This window comes from Zingiber officinale, chromosome 1B (assembly GCF_018446385.1).
Source record: "Zingiber officinale cultivar Zhangliang chromosome 1B, Zo_v1.1, whole genome shotgun sequence".
Lineage (NCBI taxonomy): Eukaryota > Viridiplantae > Streptophyta > Magnoliopsida > Zingiberales > Zingiberaceae > Zingiber > Zingiber officinale.
This window is the reverse complement of record NC_055986.1, coordinates 161,499,833-161,514,078: the sequence shown is the minus strand read 5'-3', so window position 1 is coordinate 161,514,078 and position 14,246 is coordinate 161,499,833. Positions and strand designations below refer to the sequence as shown.

At 38.0% G+C, this 14,246-nt stretch overlaps 2 protein-coding genes across 4 annotated transcripts; one reads left to right on the top strand and one right to left on the bottom strand.

The window, feature by feature from the left end:
• The first annotated feature begins 1,483 nt into the window (after positions 1-1,483).
• On the top strand, positions 1,484-2,076 carry LOC122043957 (probable F-box protein At4g22030). The gene is made up of 2 exons (XM_042604514.1): positions 1,484-1,825; positions 1,882-2,076. Exons 1-2 carry the CDS (start codon positions 1,484-1,486, stop codon positions 2,074-2,076), a joined length of 537 nt encoding a protein of 178 aa, XP_042460448.1.
• A 3,619-nt stretch (positions 2,077-5,695) lies between these two features.
• LOC121986990 (protein IQ-DOMAIN 6-like) lies at positions 5,696-7,447 on the bottom strand. Of its 3 annotated transcripts, none has more exons than XM_042540918.1 (5): positions 7,277-7,447; positions 6,947-7,192; positions 6,626-6,853; positions 6,440-6,553; positions 5,696-6,367 (listed from the first exon to the last, which is right to left on the bottom strand). In XM_042540918.1, the coding sequence occupies exons 1-5, from the start codon at positions 7,343-7,345 to the stop codon at positions 5,819-5,821; spliced, it is 1,206 nt and encodes a 401-aa protein (XP_042396852.1). In that variant the 5' UTR covers positions 7,346-7,447; the 3' UTR covers positions 5,696-5,818. The 3 variants fall into 3 exon arrangements, with proteins under 3 accessions (XP_042396852.1, XP_042396847.1, XP_042396858.1); XM_042540913.1 differs by having other exon boundaries at positions 5,696-6,370; positions 7,277-7,446; XM_042540924.1 differs by having other exon boundaries at positions 5,696-6,370; positions 7,286-7,445.
• Between the last annotated feature and the right edge of the window lie 6,799 nt (positions 7,448-14,246).

The following is a 14,246-nucleotide window of genomic DNA, read 5'->3' as shown; positions in this document are numbered from 1 at the left end:
ATCAGAAGATAAACGACTCAAATGAAAAGATGATAAATCCACACTTGAAGCTACAACTTCTGGTACTTTGGGTTGATTTAAAACATAGAGTCCTCCTTACCTATGACCGGTCACAATCAACCTCTGAGATCGTGGGTCCTGAATATAGCAATTAGATGAAAAAAAAGAGACTAGATATTTAGACTCACATAATTGACTAACAGAAATAAGATTTAGAGTAAAACTTGGAATATAATAACATTAGTTAGAGATAAAGAAGATGTAACAATTGAACCAACACCTGCTAATGACATAGGAGTATCATCAGCAGTCACAATAGAGATGAACTGAAAGGGAAAAAAAATAAAAGATGACAAATTAAATGATATATGATGGAAGGCATCAGAGTCCAAAATCCATAAAGACGAAGATATATCTTAAATATCAAACGATGACAAACCTATATGAGAGTAAGTGGATAAGGCAGAGGGTTGTAAAGCAAGGAACTGTTGAAACTGGTCAAACATACACGAATCAGATTTCCATGAAGCATGTCAATGTCGAAATTAGTAGAAAAGGACGTCAATGCCGAAATTAATAACATAGGGCGTCAACATCGAAATTGGCAGAAAAGAACGTCGGCACTGAAATTAGCAGCACAAGACGTCGATGTCGAAATCGATAGAACAAGGTGTTGGCGCCGAAATCGATAAAAGCAGGATAGAAAATAGATGACGGTGCCTAAATCAATAGCAGCAGTAGGAGACGGCAGCAGCAACAGGAAGCAATAACAGAGGGTGGTAGAAAAATTAGGTCAGAGAAGGAGAATCTTGCTCTGATACCATGTAGAAATTAAGAGAAGTAAAAACTAACCATATTATTAAATCCAAAATTGATTAAGAAATAAAGAGTACAATGCCTTTATATATTTAATTATAAGAAAAAATCTAAACCCGAAACTGAAAATGAAAAAGACTAAATATAAACCCTAAACTGAAAAAGGTAAAAGACTAAATTGCCCTCAAGGCTATAAACCAATAATTCTAATAGATTATATAATATAAATTATATAATCTAACAATCACGAGGGAGGTAAATAACAACAGCCGAGAGAGCAAGTGGTGGTGGATGAGTTGCACAAGATCCGATGATTTACGCCCCGACAGCCCTGCGGTTTGACCCCACGACCTCATGTGACCAAGAAGATTCAGTTGGCCGCAGACAACTCCATAAGATTGAGACTAGAGAAAGACAATCGGCGGCACCAGCAATGGCCGATGAGCTCGCGATCTCCAAGATGTACGTCATACTAGAAGCAATCGCCGACCGAGCCGAGATGCACGCCGTCATTAGAGAACAGAGGAACAACTAGAACCACCTGTTCACCAACGTCGTCAATTCCATCACCTTCACCGCCTCCTTGATGGCGGGCATCGCCTCCATCCCATCCGCCGGCGACGCTTTAGCCTTCAAGCTGTCGTTGGCGATCCTGTTCACGGCCGCCATGGGGATCATGGCGATCGCGAGCAAGATTCAGCCGTCGCAGTTAGCCGAGGAGCAGAGAAACGTGCCGCGCCTGTGGAAGCAGTTGGGGAGGGCTACCGAAACCAGTCACGGATCTCCGACCGACAGCGACGTCGAGGAGGCAGAGGAGAAAATGCTGGTGCTCAAGAAGGCCTACCCACATCCCCTGCTCCCCGGGATGCTCGAGAAGTTCCCGGCAATCATCGAGCCCACTCAATGGTGGCCTAAAATTCAACCGATGAAATTCCGAGCAGGATCCGGTAGCAACAGGTGGAGCAAAGAACTAGAAGAGAAGCTGAAGGGAGCACTCAGAGTACTAAAGGTAAAGACGAGGAAGAGTACACGAAACTGAGCAGCATAGCCTTGAACGTGAATAAGGCCTTGGCCACGGCAGGGCCTCTGTCCGCCGGCACTGCTGCGATAAGCTCCCGTTTGATGGGTTCCCCTACTCTCGGCCCAGCGTCGGCATTTGTGAGCATCGTCGGAGGTGTGCTTGCAGCGACGACGAACACGTTGGAGCACGGGGCAAGTGGGGATGGTGTTATAGGAATAATAGAGATAAATTACGGATGACTGTTAATACAATTGGTAAGTTCATGTTAAAATATGACAGTAAAGATAGAATTGTCATCTATGATTTTATAAAATTGGTCTCATGATCCTCTATGAAAAGATAAATAGAAAAGAGTCAGTGCAAAGGAATGTTTGAGATTCAAACCTTACCCTGAAATAGCACTAACTAACTCAAATATGTACAAAGAAACTATTCTTTGATTCATTCTTTAATATCTGAAAGAATCGTCAGCAATTTTGTTGAAATCCGTTTGACACTTACTTCTTGAATGATTGCAGTGATTCATCTAACAATCAAATCCCCGAATTTATAAACCTGGAAAATCAAAATCATAAATCTCCTTGCGGCTTTTGAGAAAGGATTTTGAGAAAAACCTCTGTAGCCGTTTAAAACATATTTTTAAACTACTATTACACTATCTTCTTAACTCGTACAATGACGGGACACTTCAATGTATCAAACGATGTCAGATTTGATGGGAGTTTAATAAATTTCATTGTCGGATCGGATTAAATGAGGGATAAACTTGGAACTTCAGTGATGGTTTCGGATAAATTATTGTAGTAGAAAATTCGAAGATTTTTGTTTTTTTTTTTGAAAAAAAATATCCGTGACCCTAACACCCTTAACTATTCAAAAAGGAGTAAATCAGAAAATAACATCTAACCATCCTATATATGAGAAGATAATTTCTCAGACTTTATAAAAAATAAAAAAAAACTAATGAGCCTTGGAGTTCTTTTAAAATTACAAGGATGCATAGACGTAGCAAGTCATTTTCTTATAAATTTATAATTTTTTATTTTTTAAAATAATAATAATTTTGAATGATAAACCATGAGCTGATGTTTTATGTACGATGAAAAAATTTTTAAAGACGAACGTTAGTGATTATTTCAAAGATTAGTAATTACTCATGATTTATTTTTTTCTGTTAATCTTGTAATGAATTGACAGAGATAGTGGCATAAATATAATCTATCATATGTACAGTGAAAATATCCTCTAATCAGAACTGTTGTCAAGCGCCAATGAAGCGATTGTCAAAGTTGCAGAAGTAACCACAATCGAGTTGCGGCAGCGACGAACAAGAAGATATTCGATCGACAGCGATGAGAGAGATCTAGTTGATGGCTAGCAGCGGCAGCGCATGCTCCAGTGCGCGTGCGCCAACGGACGTGGCAACGAGAAACAGCATACGATCGAGCAGGAACGACGACAAAGGCTACAGAGATACGAAGAAGAGAGATTGTAAAAAAAATCAATGAGTTGGTTCCTTCCTCTTGTTGGATCTCTTGCCTCTCCGATTCTCTCTTCAGATTCGTGCTGGCATATTAGGTAAATTTTGTTACAGAATATAAGAATTTTACCGACAAGAAAATTCCAGCACGAAGCTGACAAATGATAGGTGAACCATGATTTTAACAAGGATCCAAACACCCGTGAGGCTCATTGTTGCTGAGCTTGGGATTATTGTTACTGGACATGCAAGAGATGTTTTTTTTACTTAATCAGGACTTTTACTCACTGATGCGGCGAGTCAAAAGTCACGCTGAACTCTCAGTTAAAATCTAATATGACTCCTAAGAAAATTAGATTCAGCATGTATTAGACTTGGGTCAGATCGAATAAATCAACTATCATATCTGGACACCAGTTGTCAACCTCTTATCTACTTCGGCCTAGGATCCCGACACTCTCCTAATTTTAGCAACCAACTCCCTCTCAATTTCGGTCATAGTTATGTCGACATTTTTAGTATCAATCTCAGATCCTGTCATCACTTGGATCACAGTCTTAATCTCGGATCTAGTGCTCACTCATGTCTTGGCCATCGTTGATGACATTTTCAGTATCAGTCTCAAATCTTGATATTACTTGAATCTCAATCTAGTTTTAGATCCCGACCTCATGTGTCTGGACTGCAATTACTGATATCTTCAGTTTCAATTCCAGTTCACAACATCATCTAAAATATATTTCATTGTAATAAAAGGTGATTACATTTACCTCCCCTTATAATCCGTCCCTAAATTATGGGAAAGAAAATAAGTTACAAAATCATCTTATAGTTGACCATCAAATAATTAATTTGTCACTCTAAACAACTAAATACTCTCATGAAAATGATCGAAATATACTTCAAGGTGGCAAAAGGTGATTCACTCACCTCTAGTCTCCCTCAACTCTTCTCTTGGTCAATACGGAAAAAGTAAATCACGAATAATTATTAGCCTTAAACAGTTAATAAGGTATGAAAAAGGACAAACACCCCGCTATTAATCAAGATTTAACTCCAGATTTTATGACGGCAACTTCACCATACGCTAATCAACTATATGTCTCAAGAAGACGGTTGAAATATACTTTATGATGATAAAAGATGATTCACTCGCTCCCATCACCTCCGTTAATTCATCCCTAGATAACACAAAAAAATAAATCACAAAATTGCTTACTAAACACTTGCCAACCATTCCTCTTTAAAAAAAAATTATAAATTATTTTTTTAGACAACACATAAAAGATAAATCATAAATAACTAAAAACATCCACATCAATTACCCTAAACTAAACTTTTACTTGAAATTTTACATTTTGCATTAAAAAAACATCCGCATCAGGTACCATACTCATTCCCTAAATATACATTTTATGAATAGTAATTCTTTAAATTTAAGAAATGAATTTCATTTCCTAAATATTAAAATATTATTTCTCTCTCCTACTTCTAATAATAAAAAATTTCTTTATCCTCTATCTCTTTCCTCCATCAAATAATAAAAAATACGAAGGAAAGAGAAAAAATAATAAAAAAATAAATATATGATAAATTATAGGAAAGTTGATGTATAATTTAGTGAAAAATGAATATCTAAATTTAATAAAGTAGGATACTTGATATGGATGGTCTAATCATTTTAGACAATTAAATAACACGTAAAAAAATAAATACTCAACTACTAACTAAGATTTAACCCTAAATCTCATAATTATAATATTACTGTACACTAGCCATCCATCCCTTAGCCTCTGTTTGGATGGGGTGAGGTAAGGTTCATTAATGGAAGAGGATGGAAGGGGAAGGGAGGGAAAGGAAAGGAAAGGAAAGTAATATATTTATCTTACCCTTGTTTGGAAGGGAGGGAAAGTTTATGTGAGAGAAAAGGGATGGAATGAAAGTTAAATATACAAATTTATAAAAATATCCTCTTATTTTTTTAATAAATCTGCATGTGAAAAAATAAATAAGGATATAATTGTAATAATTTCCCCTTACCCTTCCTTACACCCCAATTTAGGGTGTAAGGAATTTCGCTTATTCCCGAGCATGCAAGGGGAGGCTTTACCCTTCTCTCCCCTTCCCCTTCATAGCTCAGTCTCTCCCAAACAAAGATAAAAATTTATTTTACCCATATTTATCTTTCTTTCCCCTTTACTCACCTCCTCCTAAACAGAGGGTTAGATAAATTATAAATTATTCAGCTGGGCTGATAAGCGTTGTAAGTTACTTAGATGTTCGTTCAGAAATGGACAAATTGTCGCATTCCCATAGGCAGTCAGACAAATCTTTCCATGTACCTCGAACAATGGGGCAGTCAAAGTCACGTCAATCTCTAACACAGTTGAAAATTTAATCAGAATTCTACTAATCACATCACAACAACAACCACCGGAGCCACACCAAGGACTGTAAAAGAAAACTCGAAGGAATCCAAGATACAAAACAATGCAACGCTTCTATGGAAGCGAGTTTTCCAGACTGCAAGAAAAGGCCGAGGTATTCAGACACTCGCTGCTCTTCTTCATGTCCATGCTCGAGGTCTTCCTATGGCAGTGATCGTCCACGGAGTATCCCCCCAGCCTCGTCTTCCGCTTCGCCTTGGTCGACTCAGTCAGGCCCATGAAGCCCGGCCTGTCCGAAGCTAAAAGAGTGCTGTTCGAGATCGGCGTCGAAACGCACACCGACGACGGCGACGACGAGCTCCCGTTGTAGCAGTTGTCCGTGCTCGGGGAGGAAGCAGACCGAGTTTTGCAGCTTGGGTGGTTGGCCGCCGATGGAGGAGGTCGAACTGAAATCCTCGTGCTGATACTGTTTTTCTTCACCTTCACTGAATTGGGGCCGTAAACGCAGTCATCTTTCAATTCGATTTCGGAGAGATCGTTCGGGATCTTGCGATCCAGCAATCTGTTCTCCCAGGGCTTTGCAGCCATCCACCTCTCAAGCCAACTCCAGCTTCCGCTGCTCTTGTCCAAGGACTGATGCTTAGCCGTTCTGGTTTGCTTTGGCTGCTGCAAAAGGAGACACGAGAATGAAACTAGAAGAACAGAGCCATAAAGTGAAAGAACTGGCATTGGAACCTGTTGAGAAAAGGCATAAGCAATAGCCCGTTCCCTCTTCGCAGCTCCTTTTTGCTTCATCTGCAGCTTCGATCTTACTTCTTCTAATGTGCCCGGACTGTCACACCATCCTCCCTAAATCGGAAATGGGTTCGAGATCAGGTTCTGTGCGCCGGAATGAATAGATTTAATGAGATCTAAGAGAACCTCTGCTTCCTTGAGAGGATCGAGCTTGGCCCTGCGGACGTCGAGCATGCGCTGCACGGCCTGGCCTTGGGAGGACATGCGCACCCGGCGCGCCCGGACGCGCGCCTGCACTCGGACCAGCGCCTGCATGCACCGCAGAGTCACCGCCGCCTGCTTCCTCACCTGCCGGCCGCGCACGATGGCCTGAAGCCTCACTATCCCCCTCAGCGCCCGCCGCGCTCGCCGCGCCTTATCGTTGGACAAAGCAACGGCAAAGCTCTCATTTTTATTTTTCCTACCGGAAGCGTAGCAAACAACGTAAAGATCGCACTTTTACTTTACCAGGAACGCGCGGAAGGCGGTCTGGATGCGGATGGCCGCCCACTCCTGCCGGACCACCCGGAGGTCCCTCGGCGGAACGCGGACGGCGGCGGCGTTAGCGTCGGAGGAAGCGTCCGGAGCCTCGGACGACGCCGCCGGCCGGTGGCGGCGGCCCCTCGAGCCCTGGCGCAGAGGGAGGTGGTCCCAGGAGGAGCTCCTCCACAGCTTCTTCCACACCCCGCTCTTTCGATTCCTCCCATCCTTTTCCTTCGAGCAAGCAGGAAGAAGAACAAGTTCAGCAACCGAAGAAAGAAAGATCAAACAAGAGGATAAAAAAAGAGAAAATATTACAGAGCTAACTTCTTCTTGTTTCTTGAGTCCTACTATCAAGGACTTCATCCACTTCCTTGAACCGCCCATCCCTTCACAAACTCCCACTCCTCGCAGCCGATTGAGAGAGAGGGAGGGAGGGAGGAGCGAGGGTGTGTTCAAATTCAAATGAGAGGGCGAGAGATGATTTAGAAAGAGGGGAAAGCGGACGCAGAGAGGAATCCAATAAATGTGGCATTGTGAATGCAAGATGCTGCTGTTTTTTGTCGGGAAACGAGGCGCAATTCACTGTTTTTAGTTGCGGTCAATTCCTTCCCCAAGGCGAAGGCAAAGGCAAGGCTTTCTTCTCTGAGCATAAGGAGCCAAGTGTTCTTTTCGATGCCTTTTTGTTTTTCTGGAATGGCATTGGCAGCTAGCAGACTGGAGAGAGCAATGGATTAGAATATAATCGCTTGGCAGTGAATCATGGCCCTGCCCACCGGCCTGCCTGGCTCAGAATGGCACAGGCCTGCTTGGCTCAGACTGAAAAGGAGGAAAAAATATATAAAAGGAAAATTTTGATTTATTTGTAGTACAATTAGAAACTAACTATTAATGTGATGAAACTAAAAAATAAATTATATCAATCTCCTTTTTTTTTTTCTTTTTATAAACAAATAATTTAAAGATTTATTAATAATTTATAAAGACATATTAATCAGGATTTAAAGTTATTATTAAAAAAATTTAATATTAATCAACTAGATCTAAAGTTCGAGACTCAGCTGGTATATATTTTTTTCATCAATAATTTTCTCTCGTTTTCTTTAGTTCACATGGAGGCTAAATCTCCTGGTCCAAAAAAAGTAGATCAGGAGATTGACCACTTGTAATTACGGTCGAATAGTGGTCGTGATCCGATCGTAATTAGTTATGATTCCTCTAGTTTATCGTCCTCTCAGGTTATAGTTTGGGTCGGGACAGGTGGCCGAAAGCCACCGGCGGTAGGCAAGTGGCCAAGTTGTCGAGCGTCGAGACGTGGATGACCTCCGGACACTCATCTTGATCCAAATTATAGCCTATGGAAGACGGTGAACCCAAAGAGGAATCACAATCAAATGCGGTCATGATCCGACCGTAATTGCAAGTAGTTCATCCCCCTGGTCCACTTTTTTATAGACTAAAAGATTTGATTTCATATCTTAAGATTGACAATACTATGAATGGAAAAATTTCTATAAATATCTTGGGTTGACGATGTTAGAAAGCACACTTTTTTTTTGACTTTTTAACTAATATCAAATATGATATTAAATTAATTTTTTATAAAGAGAAGCTTGTTACAGTAGCTTGGAATTCTTGAGCACGTGGGGCTAGCATATAAAGAATTAAATAAATTTTTTATGAAAAAGAATATTTACAGTGACACTTGAGAATAAATCATATTATTATTAAATAATATTATTTAATTATTAACATAATTTATATATATTATGTATTATATTACCCACGCAATACGTATATATATCTATATATAACTTCTCAAATTGTTTAAGTGTTATAGCCATAAAAATAAAATAATATAATAGTTATTTTTACACTATTATAGGAGTTATAATCCGAAATTATTATATTATAAACATTTATAATTTTGATCAACACTAGTAAAACATGAGGGATTGAGATAATTAACATCTATCTACTGTAGTAGTTATAATTTCACATTTATTTTCTTAAAAAAGAGATATTGTTTTATAAAAAATAAAGAATATCTAAAAATTATATTTTAAGAAAAGAGAAAATGTCCCTTTTCTAGAAAATAAAAATGAAACATCTCTTTCTCCATCGACCATCATTGGCTCTTGATGGTTTCCTAAATTTATTCATATTCTTTTTTAAAAAAAATAAAGCCATTTAAGTTCATTATCAAAAAGTAACTTGTGCCACTTAAACTCTCAATTAGTTTTCGACAAAAAAATATTAATTGAGTTAACCCATTGGATTCACTTCATATTTATATCATTTTATTTTTGACACTCTTCTGAATTTACTATGTTCAATTTCTATGATTCTAATTTCTTTTTAGTCATGAATGAATTTTGACAAAATTAATTGATGGATAAAGCTTCACATTTTAAAATAAGAACATAAATAAATTTAAGGACCACCAAGAGTGCTATAGTTTGAATTTAGATTACATTTAAATTTTTAAGGTGACATTTTTTATTACAATTTATTAAAAGGTTTAAAATTTTCAAAAAATAAATATGAGTAGATTTAGAGGTGGTATTAAGAGTGTAATGGTGTTAATTTCATATAAATTTTTAATTCTAAAAAAAATCTTATACCATATTTAAGACAGTATACCAAATTACACAAAAAAAAATAAAAAAAAAGCGCCATGATAACAATATACCAGTACATCATGTAAGAGTGTTCAGTTCTCTCGTACGTCATTTTAAATACTTGCAATGTTTGAATTACTCGTGATATTAGGTCCCACACTAGGATCCATTTATACTTTTCGAATTCATCTGTGGTTAATTTTGAAAATGATGAATCAATTAACATCAAATTTGGGATGATCGATTGAGTCTTACATAAAATTTTTATTAGTAGCACAAAGTCTATTATCCCATAGTTATGTGATAAAAAAATGATTAATTACGTTAGGAATAACGTTGAGTTTGGGATGATCGGTCGACCCTATGAAAGTTTTCTATTGGTCATCAAAGTAAATTTGGAAGTGCTCATGACGGACAGCCCAAAAACTCAACATCTTTTAATTATATGCTCCATTTAAAGAAAATTTTTTTACCAATTCATCATAATTAAGATTGAACTACTAGTATTGATCTGAATATCCTATCATTGCACTATAGCCCGGGGCCATAGTTACGTAATAAAGATCTTTACAAATGCAATATTTGAGTGATAATTTAACGCTAGTTTAGATCGTCACAACAGACCTCGTGATTTGATGATGGCTCATAAAACCCAACAGAAGAGGGTAAATGGAAAGCAATAGACGGAAGAGGGCTGCCATAGCGCCATGAAACCCCGCAGAGGTGATGTGAGAACGAGGGAGGGAAAGGAAGAGCGATCGCAGTTATCTGCAGGGACTCACCATCTCTTTCTTTGCTTGCAGGAAAAGGGAAGAGGAATGCCGAGATACATCTGCCGCCTCCCCCTCCTAGGTTGTTCCCTAACTATCCTTTGCCGTCGTCGACGTCTTCCACTCCTCTCCCCCCGCCTTCCATGCCCAGGAAGCCCTTCCTTCGCCGCATCTTACCACTCGTGCTTGTAGGCTGTACAGGTTCGCTCTCGATCCCTTCTGTCTCTGTGTTGGCCATCTTTTTGGATCCTTTAATTGATCCGGTGTGTTTGCTTCTTTTTTTCCCAGCTAAGGGATTTTTTCTAGGGTTTGTTAAATTAGCGATCGTAATTGGCCTCGGAGTTAGCGAAGATCCATATGTATTTTGTTTAAGTTTGCACCATTTCGTGTGTGCCACACGTTGATTCAGCTGAAGCTACGCACACGTTTGCCATTGCAAATTTGTTTGATGATGCATATTATCCTATTCCTACTAGGTGTTTTGTAAAATTTCAGACCTGAGGACATTATCCTATTAGAAGTTGACCCTTAATTTGTTTGATGATGCATATTATCCTACTAGGTGCTTTGTAAAATTTCAGACCATCATATTAGAAGTTGTCCCTTTTACTGATTACCATATAAAAAATTTAATCTTTTATTGCAATATGATTTCTTTCATGAAGTAGGATTAAATATTGTGAAGACGTTCCATCCATGGACAAAGGTGCATCAGGAAGAGAAGCGTAGATAAACGGAGAAAAGAGAGATAGTTCTCTTGTTGGATGTAGTTTAAGAGGACTGGGGGATAATGTTTAAAACCCACTTTTCTTCTTGATTAATTTTCTCTTTTGTCTTTGTATGTTGGTTTGCCAGTTTGAGGAGTTGATTACTTTTTTTCACGACCAGCCAATTCCTCATAGTATGGCATAGTTGGATACAGGGTTCGAAGGATACTGTTGTTCACAAGCTTAAAACTGAAAATGACCTGTGACAGTCTGTCGAACTATTTCAAATATACCTAATTCTACATACCAACCTGAAGACGAAGAAAGTATAAAGTAAAAAATGCAACTTTAATGCGCTAAAAGACTATCAAATCCTTCAGTCTATCCTCAAGATACAACTGTATAGTTCCATCGAAATGGGAAGTGCAAGACTTATGTTGAATTCAAAGTATTCATATTAGATGTTAAGAAATAAACAAATAAAATTATTTAGATGGAAATGTAGTTGCCACAAACATAATTTAGTAACTTCTTTGAAAATAAGAAATAGAAACACTTTCTAGTGCTTATGTTGATCTATGGAAACTTGTATTTCTGTAGAAACTTTTAAGTTTCCAGCTTCTTAAAAATATAATTCAGACAAGAATCAATATGAGACATAACATGCAACTCAAAGGTTCATCTGTTGATTTCAGAAAGCAGGCTGAGCTATGATTAATTTTTCCTTAGCTGATGGCAATAATCCAATGTGGTTGGTTCTTTCATAGATGTGAGTTGCAACTTATTCTCATAGACCAATTCCATAGGTTTCTTTTGCATATCTGGACTATCAAATGTTTTAAGATATTCACTTCATGGCCTGGCTATTTCCATCACTCTCTGTGCAAGTTAGTCCACCGCAACTATTTGATTCGTAATCTTCCATGAGATGGTGTTGCCTCCAATAAATCTCCAATATTATGATGTTAAACATTTATGAAAGAGACTAGCAAATCTATATACGCAAAACTCTTGAGATAAAAGTATGTACATAGTGGTCCATAATATCCAGGTGCGTATGGAGTGTATATTTTAAAAAATTCAAATCAATGATGAAAAAAATGCAAAATATGCATACCAAACATCTAGGATAACTGAAACAAACAACAATCTACATAAAGCTACAATTTACATCCTTAATAGAGGAGGATAGACTGCGATGAAAGAAGGAAAGATAGACACACGAGCATTATGATATTAACTGCCTTTGTTCCATTTAGGATTGACAGTAGGCAAGTATTTTATAGGGTAAAACACACATTTATCATGTTCATGTAGAAGAATAAAAACTGCAAGTGGGTATTTAACCTCTTGACAACACAGACGCACACAGGGGACACACATTCATCATGTTTGGGACACACTTGTCATGTTCGGGATACAAACCTTCATCATGTTTGGTAAGATTCATGTAAAAGAATAAAACTTAGAGATGGGTTTTTAATCCTGTTCATATACACTTTTACAAACTCAAGATTCATGTAGAAGAATAAAAACTCGAGGTGGGTATCTAATCACGTTCAAACACATGCAAATACATATACACAAATTTAATTTGTTCAGATATATACACGAACAAACTTATCATGTTCAGGTAAGGTCCCTTCGGATGGGTCTAGTGGCTAGCGCATGAGATGTTGCCACCACGAGGTCTGGGGTTCGAATATCGGCAAAGCCGAGATAAATGCCTCCCTTATGTGCTAGTCACTATTCCAAAGGCTAGTAGCCGCCCGTGATTTACCTCTTCCGTGTTGGCCCTGGAACGGGTTGTCAGGGGCGCTAGGGGCGAGCGTATTCACCTTTTGCCACCATATTCAGGTAAGGTTCATATAGAAAATAAAAACTAGAGGTTGTTATTTAATCCTGTTCACACACACACACACACTTGATTGACAGACTGAAAAGGAGAAAACTCCTGAAGAGAGTCCAATCAAGGTAGCTGAATAGGAATTTATTTTTTCTGTCTTTCCCAACTTTTGTTTTGGTGGATCTGGAAGTCAATAGAGTAGTCGAGGAAGAAATAATGTCTCACTTCCATGGCACAACTGAACTATTTCCCTGTTCTTCCCTGTTCCAGTTATTGATGATCTCATTTTATGCGCCTAACTACCAGCAACTCCAGTATGCTACTGCTAAAATTAAATCTTGAATAGCAGACAAGGATATGCTCTCTGTTTTAAGATGTTTAGCTAAGGATGATATCAAGCATAGCTGAAGAAACATCTAAGATACTGCACTAACTGTCTGTCAATCTGAGATGAACGGAATTCAGTTGCTTGTTGTTTTCTATAAAGTTCATACCCCAAATTTTATTATTTTACATCAAATACTGCCCTCCAAAATGTTCTTTTAATATGGCGCCCAACTTTCTCTTTGAGTTGCCTAAAGTAGCAAAACCAATTCATTCCTATTTATCTTCAACTTTCTGCAGTACAACTTCCTGATGCACAAGTCAACCTTCTTATGTTCTTTGTTCAAATATTAAGATGCATTAAATATTCTTTTGATTAATAGTCTCTCTTTAGAAACAATATAATCCATTGAATTGGCAGCTGTTTGACAATGATGGGTCTCCAAGAGCAATATTTCTGTAGATCTTAATTTTTGAAAAAAAAAAAAACCATTATTGTTCTAAAAAAATGCAGAACCTTGAATTAAGGAGTGAGAGTGGTTAGTATCATAAAGATATGAGCTCAAAATAGTTGTTAGATTAGTGAAGAACCTCAGGTTGGAATTAAGAATTGTAAACTCCTTGATGCACTCGTGATGGTTCTCTCTCAGTATAGGTGAATGAAATGTGAATTTACATGATTTCTTTTTGCTAGTCATAAAAAATAGTAATGCTATAGCCGTGTAAAGTAGTCAAAATCTCCCTTGGTTAAAATGATAATCCCTAGATATGGTCCCGTAGACATGTATTAACTTCGTAACTTTTTTGCTATACATATACAATTTCAACGCTAATGTCATATGTAGTGGTGGGTTAAAGCTGCACTTGAATTGTATGATAGTTCTCAAATAAGATCCTATGGATGCAGAGTGACTTAGTTCTAACGTGTTCATCTTAGACAATGAATCTGGTTCCTTCCTATTATTCGCTGATCTGGCTCTGGATTCCAAATCTCATTTATTAAGGTGGTAGATTTGGTGA